The sequence below is a fragment of the Pteropus medius genome, unplaced genomic scaffold (assembly GCF_902729225.1).
Source record: "Pteropus medius unplaced genomic scaffold, Ma_sr-lr_union100, whole genome shotgun sequence".
NCBI classification, from domain to species: domain Eukaryota; kingdom Metazoa; phylum Chordata; class Mammalia; order Chiroptera; family Pteropodidae; genus Pteropus; species Pteropus medius.
Genome location: NW_024354500.1, coordinates 34,000,963 through 34,015,065, shown reverse-complemented (window position 1 = coordinate 34,015,065; position 14,103 = coordinate 34,000,963). Strand labels below are relative to the sequence as shown.

Sequence of the window (14,103 nt, the reverse complement as noted above, 5' to 3'; positions counted from 1 at the left end):
AGACTTATAAATGGTAAATCTCTCTAAAGTATTTATTACTATTGTTTTCTTTTGAGGAGGGAGGATATATTTGTATATGCTGTTAGGTAATATTTTCTTTTTAGATCAACTAAGCCAGTAGGGAGGAGATCAAAATGTCAAAAAGCAAAAAGCAAATAAGAATAGAACTGACTCATTTTTTTTTTTTGGTTATCAAGATTAATTTTATAGGTAAATATTTTGTTCTGTATAATCATTTATGTGGGCTGAATCTAGCTAGAGATAAAATTATGAATACTGTAAAATATTGCATAAGAATCACATCTATGTGATTGCTTAGATAAGTTCTTTATTTTAAAAGCTAATTACTTCTGTTAGTCTTTGTATTTATTCTTTATTTATGTAAAAAATCATGTAGTACAAATGACAATGATGTTAATTTTTTTTTATTTTTTGCATATTGTTTCAGGAAACAGGTAATTCTTCATTTTAATTTGAAGTTCTAGTGACCTAAGTCCTGTGGTTAAACAACTTTAAAAATTCCCAACTTGGTTCAATTCATTAACTTTAAAGTACCAAATGTATATTGAAGTCCCAAAGCTGTCGTCATGGACTTCGCTGCTTTTATAAATCGATTTATGAAAGAGATTTCCGTGAAGATCCAAGAGAAAAAGAAGTATTACTGTTCACAATCAAATTTCTAACATGCCTACAGTTTCAGCTTTGTTATGTGTCTTTTAAATCATGCAGCCCTTCTCCACTCACTCTTGCTCAAGGCATGATGAGTATTTCAGTAAATTTTGTTTTCACATTGGCAAGTTGCCTTGCACTTTTCTTTGAGTAGTTCATGGTCACAGCCAGCTGTTGCCTTCAAGGAATCACAGTTACTAAGGAGATCTTCATACTCGCAACTATTGGCTGTAACAAAAGCAGATTAGTTATATCCTTATAATTTTCTTTAGTAGCGGCAAAATAATTTATACATTCAAAGTGCATAGGAGGGTGGATTGGACAAAAAGTCAAGTTTTCTTACTCTGTGATGGGCCTTTTACTTCTTGAGGGACATATAGTTTACTCAGTTGAGCTCACTGATTAATCCACCACTTTTTTTATTTTGAAAATGGTGACATGTTTCTAAAATGAATTGACCTACTTTTCTCCCTATCAAAGACAGTAAAATGAATATAAATAAATCTCTCTACACCTGCAGAGTCTAATATGAGAGCCACTAGCCACATACAGCTATTTAAATTTAAATTATTCTAAATTAGATAAAATTTAAATTTTAGTTTCTTAATCTTACTAGCCACATTTCATGTGTTCAAAGGCCACATGTAATTAGTGGCTATATATGCTAACAAAATATTTCCATCGTTTCATACTATTAGACAGCACTGCTTTAGATGTCAATGTTTTCTTCCTGGAGAAAGTGATTTCTATGGAAAGATAAAGATGCAAAACAGTGATAATGTGCCCTTTTTTCTTCTGATACTTCTTGGGTGTTCCCCAGGGGCCTTAAACTCAACAGATCTCAAACTAGACTCATACTACCCACAACCCTCACAATTCCTGAGTTTTGTCTCCCTGTATCCCTTCCACAATCTTAGTGAAATGGTTCTCCTACTCAGCACTTTAGACTGAATCAATCTGAACTCTTTTTCTACTTCTGACCAGCACTCAACCAGCACAGGTAATGAATACTGGCTATTCTACTTCTTTTCTCTCAACTCAGTCCATTTCTCTTCCTTTATTTTGCCAGTGATGCAGTAAAGACATCCTTTTTGTTTTTCAACCCATATTTTTTCAAAGTTTTCTAGCTGGCTTCTGTCCAATTGTTTCTACATACTATTGCTAGCAAGCTTTTTATAAAACATGATTCTGACTCGTCACTCTTACATTTAAACTCTTTCAATGGACTGCTTATCCCTAATAGGATAAATTCCAAGCTTCTTAGCAAATAGCGTTCAGCAGAGATATTAATATTCAATTTTTTTCTCCTTTAGTTGATTTATAACTTTGATGCCATAAATATTCTGAATTATACCTATAGAATTCAGTCAGAAAGAATGTTAACTAAAAGTGAATGCATTTAAAAATCTCAGTGAATAGGCCAACTCTATTGTTCATAACTTTAATAAAAGTATATCAACTAACAGAGGAAATAGCTATTCTTACATCTTTTTATGATGTGTTTAGAAATGATAAATATGACATTTGTTTCATTCTCTCCTTTTGTAGCAATATGTTTGTGGGTTCGATGACCCAATACTGTATACAGGTTGGATATTGTCATTAAAAACGTGCATAAAACTACTTTCAAATTTTAAGGAAAGTGATCACTAAGTCAAATGCTATGATTCCAATTACACTACAAAAAAGCATGGTAATCAGCATGATGAACTCATTAGCACAAAAGAAACATTGTTTGTCTGTCTAGACCAAGCCATAATTTTATCTCACATCTGTATATTTCTACATTTTATTCTTTCGAAATACCTCCTTTGGTCTAATAATACTAACTTTGAACTAGTTACCAGAAACATGTATAGTTACTATTAGTAAGCTCTTCATAGTCCCACAAACATACTGACAACAGATGTTTCATTATGTTACATATAGTATTTTTCATTACAAAAACATGTAGATTATTAAAGTGTATAAAAAGATTAAACACATACACTGTTGAATAATCTCTTTTCTTTTGCATAAAGACATTTAAATTGGTAACCTAAGGAAATTTCTTAACATACAAAAAGAAAAAAATATCAAATTTTTGTTATAATAGCAGGTTAATCACTTCAAACTTACTGCATAGTCCATTGTCACAGTTACCAGGGCAACTGGCACAGGGTATTCCTTGTTGGTAAGGGGTATTCTTTTTACTCACATTATTACCACTGAAATTTAAAATATATAATGTCAAATATTTTTCACTTGGCTGTTTAATTTATAGTTCAAGGGTAGCATCAGTCACCAAATATAGTTATTCAATTTTTCAGATATGTAACAAAACTGAAAAATTATAATTCTCAATGTGTGATTCAGATAAACTCCAAATTAAGAAAATAACTTTACACATTGACCCATCTCCTTGACTATAATTTTGGAGGTTGAATAACTAAATTGAATAACTAAACTCTAAAATTTTCAACACTATCTTCATCTCACAGTAGACTCAAATTGTTAAGTCAGTATACCCCAGTGTGCTGGCTAGGGGTAGAGCATATTTCCTAGAGAGACAGGAGAAACTCCCGGGGGCAGGCAGTTGCAGTTAGAAAAAGAATACTCGATGTTACAATATCATCTTATATTTGAAAGATGATAAAATACCATAATTTCTCTAATATGGACTAAGGACAGTAAAACTACAGTATGAGTATTATATAGGTACACACACATAAGCATAGACTTCTATATAGGAATAGTGATATTTAAGGAGTTAATGGTGTATGTGTATGGGGGCAGGGAGAGCTGGGGAAAGTTGGTGAGATTCTAGAGGCAGCGTGTGAGAAATTTTTGTTTATTAAACAAAGAATATTAGTTTTAAAAAAAGTTTCGAATAAACACCAATATCCAGGATATAATCACCTTACAAGAACTAACTGGTAACTCACTGATAATTATTATTGTATTGGTCATTTAATTAATTTGAAAATGCATGCAAGTGCAGATTTCAATAGTGTCAAGTGGGCTAATGGCCCAAGGCAATACATTTGAATTTCAGTCTCTCTACACAGAATATAGCTGTATGTATGTGAGCCCTTGGAAAATTGTAAAATAGACATAAAAGTGTTCTGAAAGTTTTCTCACCTCTGCTTCTCCTTATTATTCACTCCAATACTCATTTCAGATGCCTGGCTTCAGATGCCTACCCTCTCACAGCGAGGCAGTGAGTTTGGGTGTACTCTCCTAGGACTTTCCAATTCTTTCTACTAAACTCTAATAGATGCAAGTGGGAAAATGACTTTGGAAGTCAATCTTCTCAAAAAGGAGATCCATATCCCCAGGTTAACCATAATCTCAAAATAAATCCTGTGGGAGACTTGTTTTGGGGGCTTCCCTGCCTCTAGTCATAAGAAATTTCAAACACTAAAAAAATTAAGACTGACAGATATGTTGAGATTAGATCTTCAGTATATTCATAGGATTTATTGTAGACGACTTCAAACATTGCTTGACAAAACAGCTTGTTTCCTGCTATAAATCAAGACCTTATGGATAGGTTGTTAATCGAGTTTTTTTGGTGTGAAAACTGTAGAGAAACAAAGACTTAAGATGTTAACTTTTTCTGAACTCTGAAATATATTAAAGATCTCTTGAAAAACCTTTGAATCTCAAAAGAATGGATTTTTAATGATAAAAATGTTGTTGTTTTTATATAAACAGGAGTGGGAACATTTTAGCAGAAAAGCCTGAAATCACAATTTGCCATTATCTATTTGCTAATCCACTACTACCCCTTGTTTAACCATCAAGCTTCTACCCTCCTAGAGTGTGAAATTAGTGAAAACTGAAGATACCAAATCTAGGGAAATACACACTACACAAGAATAACCTTAAGCCCTAGGTAAAGGCAATAGAAAAGATATCACTTTATAATTGAAGAAAGAGAGCTTCAGATTTTATATTTGGACCTAAGAACTTGGTCTTTTCTTTGATAAGTTCAATGTATCTTACCTTAAAGAGCATTTTCAAAGATTTATGCCTTCTCTTTACTGAAATATTTTTTTTTGGCTTGTTTAATATATGAGATTTTTTAATATGAAATTGCAGATAGAATTATGGACATTCAACGCTAAAGTGTATACTTACGCAGGACAATATTGGCAAACATAGTAGTATTTTAGATTATCTTGATTGGGACAATAGGCAATTCCACATCCGACACGGTAAGATGAATACCAAACAACCTATAAATCCATAAGAGAATATATGAGTACATTGAGGAAAAAAAATTAAAAAACAAATAGCAAATAAAAACTTGAAAAAAAATGTTACTACTATAGTTTGTAGCTGTGTATCTAATGGAAATATTTAAATTATTGATACAAAGTCACAAACTTTTAAAATGTTAAAATTTCATGTACATTCACTACTTTATCCATTTATAATGTTGGAAAAGTACAAAATGCACTTCCCAACCAAGAGTTTTGCAGGCCATGGAAAAAAAATGATATTTCTACTTGAAGTATCAGCCAATTGCCAAGGCTCTATTATACCTACTCAGGCTCCTTTCCCCAAATTAAACACTAAAGTTGTTCATAATTTGGAGAAATTTTCTATATTAGAGCACTTGTGGCAGAAATATTTTTATTTGTTCTCTTTACCTGGGTATAATGTCCAACTACTGCACTGGAACTCTTTGGTCCTACGCCATAGACAAAATTGTGGCTCTCATCATACCAGTTTTGGATTGCATTTGACCAGGCAGTAGGGTCACTTGACATATAGAGATTCTCACCACATTTTGTACCTAAGATGGAACAGATCATGAGGAAAGCTGTAAAGCATGCAATAGCAAAAGAAATCAACTATACGAACACAAGAATGTTGCCTTTCATAGTGACTATATTTGCCAGTATTGATTAAATACATTAAAAAGGTGCTTCTATTTCTTCTCAGCTATAAAACTGAATAGAAGACAGATATGCTTAGCACAGCGAGGGTGGTCTCAACATGTAAAACTTTGAATAGGTTGAGAAGATCTTATTCTTTAAAAATTTTTTCCCTCGGGGTTGTCAAGATGCATTCTTTTTCATGCTAAATTCTTTTTCATTCTTTTTCATGTACAATGTCTCATGTGCTCTCAGCTTTGTATTGTAAGCTTGGAAAGGCAGCAACCAACTTTTATTCTTTCTCTCCCCTTCTTTCCCATATTATGAGTTTTTTTTTCACATATAGGACCCTGAATAAAATGTTTATGATTATAATTTTGTGTGAACTGTGGGGAAAAAAACTTTATAGGCACTCTTTAAGAACCCAATCATGACATTGGTTAATAAAATTATATAGGTTTTAAGTGTAAAAAAAAGAACCCCAATCAAGCAACCAACATCAGGAGGGATGATAATTTTCAAAAACTTGGATCTTTTTAAATTCTACAAATCAGAATGTCACCAGGTCAAATACTCCTCAGAGAGTTAAGCAAAAAGGACCTTGCAGAGAGTGACATCAACAAGATGGTGGAGTAGGAATCCCTAGGCTTCCTTCCCTCAACAAACACACCAATTCAACAACAGTTCATGAACAAAATTGCCCTTGTGAGAAATCCAAAACCTAATTGAAAGGCTCCCATACACTGGGAAAATATGAAACCAGACTCATTTAAGCCTGTAGGGAGATTGGAATACCCTCTTGCTAGAAGCCTTATTCTCAGCACAGTGCCATATAATTAGGAAGAGACCTCCAAGCTCCCAGGTCCGCCCAGGGGAGGGAATGACTTGGTTCATTTGTTCAGCATTTCAACTTTTCCTAGGGGACTCTCCAGAGGGCTGGCTTCTGTCTTACTGGTCTTGGAGCTCTGAGTGTCAGGCACAGGCTAGATACCCAAGGGAGAATGGATATGGTGGCTTGGATTGGTAGATACCATAATTGCTGCTTCTGGTTCAGCACAGAGCAAGCAAATACAAAAATAGCTCTCAGCTTCCCCTTTGAGAGGCAAAGAGTTGATCAATGTCCAATGTTCCAGTTTCTCCAGGGCTATCCAAAGAACTGGCCTGTCTTGCCAGTCTTGGAGCTCTGGTTGGTTTGGCACAGTCTTAGCCCCTGGGGGAGAGCAGAGAAGGTGCTTTGGTTTAGTAGATGCCATAGCTCTTCTTCCCAGCTCAGCACAGAGCAAGCAGACAAAAACCATAACTGCTTGCTTCTCCTTGGGGAGGGAAAGAGTTGGTCTGGGCATCCAATGCCACAAATTTCCAGAAGCTGCCCCAAAGACTGGCTTATAACTTTCCTGTCTGGGAATGCTAACAAGACCTAGCATAATCTAGCCTGGGGCTAGTGAAGACACAGGAATTTGGGCTGGCAGTTGCCATAGTCTCTCCCTCCCAGTCCAGCACAGAGTGAGCAAACAAAAAACCTCAGCTCCTAGACTCTCCCTGGGGAGGAAAAGAATTGGATGGAATGTCCAAAGTCCATCATTTCTGGGAGCTGCCTGAGGAATTAAGCATCTTTTTTGACCGCAATGGACTTGAATAGACATTTCTCCAAAGACCATGTAAAAATGGCCAACAGGTATGTGAAAAGATAATCATCAGGGAAATGCAAATCAGAATTACGATGAGGTACTATCTTATACCTGTCAGGATATCTATTATAAAACAAACAAACAAATGAACAAAAAACAAAAGACAACAAATGATTGTGAGAATGTGGAGTACTAAGTAAAATCCTAGTACACTGTTGGAGACGATGCAAAATGGTGTAGCTGCTATGGAAAACACTAAAGAGGTTCCTCAAAAAATTAAAAGTAGAACTACCAAATGGCCCAGCGATTTCACTTCTGAGCATTATACAAAAGAATTGAGCATTATACAAAAGAATTGAAATCAGGATCTTGAAGAAATATTAGCAAACTGATGTTCATTGCAGCAGTATCCACAATAGCCAAGATGTAGGAACAACCAAATGTCCACCAACAGATGAATGAATAAGCAGAATGTGATATATACATACAATGGTATATTAGTCATCCTTAATAAAGGAAGAAATTTTGCAACATGTGACATGGATGAACCTTTATGATGTTATGCTAAGTGAAATAAGTCATACAAAGAAAGCTACTGCATGATTCCACTTTTGTGAAGTATCTAAAATAGTCACATTTACAGAATTAAAGAGTGGAATGGCTGGGAGGAAGGAGAAATGGGAAGTTGCTAATCAATGGCAAAAAATTCAGGTAAGTATGATGAACAAGCTCTTCTTGTACAGTAGAGATCTTCTGTAATGTACAGTAGAGATCTTCTTGTGTAATACACTGTAGGTACAACATTGTACCTACAGTGTATTACACACTTAAACACTTGTTAAGAGGGTAGATCTCATGTTGTGTTCTTAAACAATAGCATTAAATAAAAAAATAATAAAGAAGTGCCTTGTACCCCAGAAACTTTTCCCTATATTTTTCAAGCCCTCTCTTAGTACTTACATTTTGATGGCTTGAAATTTATTATCTCCTTTAATAAGGAAGAATAAAAACTAAGCATCTAACAGTAGACTTGGATCTTTAAGACCATTTGTTTCAATCTTCTACTGAATACAGTCAACTCTCTTCATGATTTTATTATAACATTAGCATCAACAACATAAAGAATAATAGTTCTACTAAATCACAGGTAAATTATTCATTACCTTCAAATCAAGCTTACCTATATGTATATCATATTTGATAATGTAAATAAATATTTTATGTAAAGTTTATGCATACAAATGTTTTTCCTCATAGCTTTTTGATCCTTGATATGTTCTTATGACATGTTTTTGAATTTATTATTCTATACATATAAGCACATAGTCCACATAAAATACTTTTCTGCTATCAAAATATTTTACCCCAAATATTCATCCTGATTAAAAGTTAAATATTTTTAGAGCAAAGTTTAGGAACAACTCAACATAATTCAATATATTTTATAAATACAAAACAAATAGATTTCAGAACACCAAATGGCTATACAATATCACAAAAGGGCAGTGAGTTAGAAATCAGAAAGCCTTGTTATCTTTCCAATATATGTTAGTACTTCACGTTGTATTCTTGGTTAAGTCTTTCCTCCCATGTTCTAGTTTTCTAATTTTTAAAACTTGGAAAATGGTGATGCATGACCTGTTTACTCATGAGCTGGTTGAGAGGAACAAATGAGATACTGCTTGAGAAACTGTGTAGCATAAACAATCAACACACATAAAATTGCACTTATCATAATTATCTCTCTATATACAGTGATTTCAAAAAGACAAAAGTATAAGCAACATTTATTCAAAATGTCTTCTTAATGCAACACCCTAGAATGGTCTGTTCTATTTTATTTTCCAGTGTTACTTTATTTGTTCATTTGTTCAATAAATATTTACTAATTTACATACTAGTTTTTCGGTCTTCTGCACTACTGTGTTCTAAAGTGCACTTGTTTGCCCACTTTTGGGCATTTGCTGTTGCTTCTCTGCTCCATTCCTAAATGTCAGAAGAAAAAAAATACACTTAAAAATTCAACTTCAACAAAGCATTTGCATTATAATCTGATTGGTAGATTGATTTGCACTCCTTTAAAACTTCTGTAAATATATTATCTGTCACTGGTATTAAAATATCTCCTTTTTTCTTTTTTTTGGTGTGTCTTTCTCCCCCCAGTGCCAGTTTCAATGAGAAGATAGTCCATAGGTAATGTGTCTAATGAGAGAAATATCTAATACAATAATATCTGACTATTTATGATAGCACAGAAGCCACACCTAGGATTTTTAGTAATGATGCTACTCTAAATACTGATCAACATCTCAAGTATTATATTTCAATAGTAATAAGCTGACCTACATTATTTCCAATTCCATTTGCAGCCCATTGCATTCCTATGGTAGATATTTGTTTTTTAGGGACTATGACCTGGAAATTGGGCTATTTACCCTAAATGGCACTTATCTTGAAGGAAAGAGGATTTCTTTCTTTTAGACTAGGAAGGATAGTGAACAAAAAATATAACAGCTTCATATTTAACGTCTGAAGATTTAGCTTCTAATTCTGCCTTCTCAACTTAATAGGCCTGTAATCTTGACAAGTTATTTAACCATAACCATTATAAAGGAAAATTGAGAACTTATGCTCTGCTCATGACACAGTTCAAATGAAATAGTAAAATAGAGGCAGAACTTTCCAAGCCACAAAGCACTTACAAGATGCCAGTTACCAGCTGCCTGCTCATACCACCACTGGTTCACACCACTTTCTTGATATTACTCCCTCTTACCATCTTTAGCATGTTGCTGGCAGGTGGAGAGACTGATTTCCTTAGTTCATTGTGTTTATTTACAATCTCTCTTTGGACTTGTGATTGAGTGGTTAACAAAGCAGTAAAGGCTGGATCCTAAAAAGAAATAAAGTTGAGGTATTTTTTAACATTTTTGAAAATTGCATGCAAGAGTAAGTTAATTCAAGGGAACAAAGATCACTTTAAAAAGTGTTCAGTTCAAGCCAATATTAGTTAAGCATTGCCAAAAATTAAGCATTGACAAACAGTAAAGAAGTAATTTGAAGATTTGAGAATGCAGATGTAATTCATGGCATGACAAATTAAAAAATCCTTTGAAGCCACAAATGCCAATTTCCAGTTTCAAGGGAACTTTTAATATGACATATGAATGGTAATATTTTATAATAAAAAAGTTGGATAATAAGAACATTAAAACGTATTCATTCTTATTTAATAAGGTTGCAGCAGGAGGAATAAGGGTAGAGCTCAAGATTCATCCTAGACTTTAATGAGAACTTTGACCTGACATGATATCTGTATTTAGAGAAAGAATGTATTTAAAATGAATTAAGAAAAGAATGTTTAGGCCCAGTAAAAGTGCCTTCAATATTCTAGAAAAATTACTCTACTTATCGTGGGTGGATTTTATGGAGCCACTCAAAAAACAATTTTACAATATTAAACAAATCTCCAAAACAGTATGAGGAGAGCAAAGCCATCTAATTAATGGACTAGTGCTGACTTTATTCCTTTTAGTAACAAAAATATAATTAAGGTATTAAACAAGGTGCTGATATTTTTGGTTTACCTTTGTGTGTGTGTGGGGGTCTAAATCTGGAGGCAGAGTAAGGTTTATGAAATTTGATGAGCTAAATTTACAATTGTCCAAAATAATATTTCATCATGTATTCAATATAAAAATTATTAATGAGATATTTTCCTTTTCTTTTGAAATCTGGTGTGTACTTTACACCTACAGTACATCTTGTTTTTGACAAGCCACATTTCAAGGGTTCAGTGGCCAATGTGCCTCATTACTACTATACTGGATAGCTCAGCCTTAGACTTTCATCTAGATAATGATGTTAATTGCTCTACGCTATCAATGAGTGCTTTGTATTACCCGACACTCTTACTCTTTCTGCTCTCAAAGTGCCTTGCCATCCCACAAAGTTGCCTGGATAGCTCTGGAAAAATTTCCCACTTTTAACTTTACCTTTCCTTCTGTGGGTGAAGATAGAAATAGCACAGCAACCAGAAACACCATCCCTGGGAGTAAAGCCATTGCTGGGAGGTAAGTCAAAGAGAACAAAGGTCTGCATTAAAATATGTTATACATGGACTAAGAGAGAAAAACCAATGAAATGATCATGGTTATCTCAAAGGAACTGTGATTCCTAATTTATAACATAACAGGAAAAGAGCGTCATATAGTTCCAGTAGGATCATGGTAGAAACAACCTTGTCTCTGATAGGGACAAGAAAATATAAACTGAAGAACCTGACCAATGCCCTTGAAATATATATATTCAATTATATATATTCAAATTATCATACTTTTACATTTTTCTATTACAGTTCTAGTGTGTTTCAAAGTCATAAACATGGGAATATTTATATTATCTATTTTAGAAGGAAATGTAAAGAATTTATTTAAGTTTCAATTTGATATAGTGAGTAAAAGAGTAAAATTAATAAGATAATTCTTTCAATAAAAAGTAGTTTTGAAGATCATGGATAGATTTATTAAAAATATTTTACCATTGGTGAAAAACATGTTCACATTAAAATAAATGAGTTATCACTTACTGTTGGTTCTCAGAGCACGATGAAGTATCTGTTTTATTTCTAGGAAGAAGGAAGGTGAAAAGAAGTTTAGAGCACAATATGTATTACACTTATTTCTGTTTTAGCAAATTCTGGTTGTGTAAATAAACCTCTGAAATAGAATTTTTTATCTCATTATCTTCAAAATTCATTGCCAGTTGTCTAACATTGTTTTTGACATCATTCGGTTCCAAGATAGCTTTTAACATAAGTAAAGTTTGCCCTCCTTCCCTAACTAGCCCTCTCCTCTTTTAAGGCACATTAAAATCTGTATGCTGCCTTTTTGGCCTTTTTGGTGTTTTTTTAATAACCACTGAAGACTGGCTGGTCACCATGAAGGTAACCAGGGTCCTAACCTACAGATAAACTCCTGGGGCTCTGCTTTCTATGATGCTTGATTCCCAGTTACCAAACTTCTGTAGCTTATTGGTTAAGAGCATAGCCTTTGGAAACTTCAGTTCTGGGAAATCCTCTCAGATATTCAATTTTCTCTTCTGTAAAATGTGGATTATCATATCATGGGTTTGCTTTGAAAACTGAAAGGTATAATATGCATAAAACATCTATTACAATGCCTGGCATATAATAATAAATAAAAATTATTAATATTTTTATTATCTTTTGCAACATGTGGTAGATTTTGAGTTCATAAGATCATTCCATAAATGCATGTTGTTTGATTGAATTGCTAATTCTAGAAGTGTTTATAAGAACTGTTGTTACTTCCAGGTGTTATAGGAAAAAAAAAATCATTCATATAGGAAAAAAAAAGATTCAAATGTTTAAAGGCCAGTTCTAATAGAGACCTTCTGGCTAGCTTTAGAAAAATGATGTACCCTGGCTGTCGTACCCTCATCAGCTCATTAAAAGGCATATACATGGGCCTGAAGATTTGTATAGCTTATTCAGTAGGTTTGCATTAGATGACCCACAATTTCATAATTCAAAAGACCATTATGCCACATACTCCTCCATCCTACTCTCCTCTCCCCTCCCCACTCACCCAACCTATAATTATCTTTGTTGCAACAATGAAAATGATAACAGTTTTGGTGAGAATATATTCAAAGAAAAAAATGATCATATTTTATTCATTTAAACCTATATTCATACATAGTTGAAAAGCTGGCTACCATTTTTTCCCTTGCTACTTACTAATACAAAAGTACTGTGCCCTTTCTTGCAGGTGTTTTAAAACCAGGATAACATGGTTCTCCTAGAGTGTCTATAGGAAGAGCATGGTGTATGGTTTCATAATCCTAGAAAAGGGAAAAGAAGATATTTAAAATAAAAATGTGAAGGATAGGTTGAAAATAATGTCTGTCACAAACTTAAAACTTGACTCTAATATTTTATTTGTTCTCTAATACTTTATTTATTTCAACTCACCATTAAGACCATAATTCCCTTCTAAGATCAGATTGTTTCGATGTCCTGGTATTTCATTTGGACACTAGCAAAGAAGTGGGCTTCTTAAAGAAGTTCGCTTTATTTGTTGACTTACTGCCTTGGAATGTCATAACATATTTTCAAGACTCCCAATTCCTTATCCAGGCCTTTAACCCACACAGTTCTTTAGAAGATAATTTCTGTGAGTAGTTACCCACATAGTGAGTATTTACTATAAGGATCTGGGATCACACCTCTTTCTCTTTATGTCTTTTTCTAGAAGCCAGTAGATGACACAAGTCTAGAAGATTCGACACCCACAATTCTAATCGTTTTAATATACAATTTCTAATAACTGCATTCAAAACATAAGCAGCTAAAATTTTTAATTTAACCTCATAAGAGGCCAGATTTAGACATGACTTCAGCCTTCTGCTATGACCCAGAGCTTTTCATGTAAATAGAATGATTTATCTTTTAAGATAGGTAAAGAGTTTCAATAGGATAAACGTAGAGAGGCGTGGTCAACGGTTGGTGGATCCACATTAAGCAACCCAAGGAAACACTCTATCTCTCTGCACTGAATCAGAGGATGATGTGCAGAGTGCCAGAAGCACATGGTTATCAGAAGGCCCCTCTGCTCATAGATCTTTCTCTCCCCTGTCTTCACCCACCTCTCCGGCCCTGGTCATTTCGTTTCCCAGTCTGCTCTAATTCTTACCCTGACTCCAGAGCCCAGATCTTTCCGCGTTAGGGCGGGAGCCAGAGACTGGCTGCAGCTCATCCCTCCTACAGTGTGTGTGAAATACCCAGCCATCTGCGCACGCCCGCAACGTCATAGAGTTTTATGCCATCAGCGCAGACAGCGGATAACTGAATTCTTCCTGCAACTTTTCCATCACCCTCTAGGGCTGCACCAGAGAAAATCTTACACATTTTCCCTTTA

General features: G+C 34.2%; 1 protein-coding gene across 1 annotated transcript; it reads right to left on the bottom strand.

Moving 5' to 3' along the window:
- Positions 1-769: 769 nt before the first annotated feature.
- Positions 770-11,226, bottom strand: LOC120594830 (cysteine-rich secretory protein 2-like). Its single transcript, XM_039852976.1, has 7 exons — positions 11,158-11,226; positions 9,939-10,055; positions 9,061-9,148; positions 5,307-5,452; positions 4,792-4,889; positions 2,788-2,876; positions 770-897 (listed from the first exon to the last, which is right to left on the bottom strand). Exons 1-7 carry the CDS (start codon positions 11,224-11,226, stop codon positions 770-772), a joined length of 735 nt encoding a protein of 244 aa, XP_039708910.1.
- Between the last annotated feature and the right edge of the window lie 2,877 nt (positions 11,227-14,103).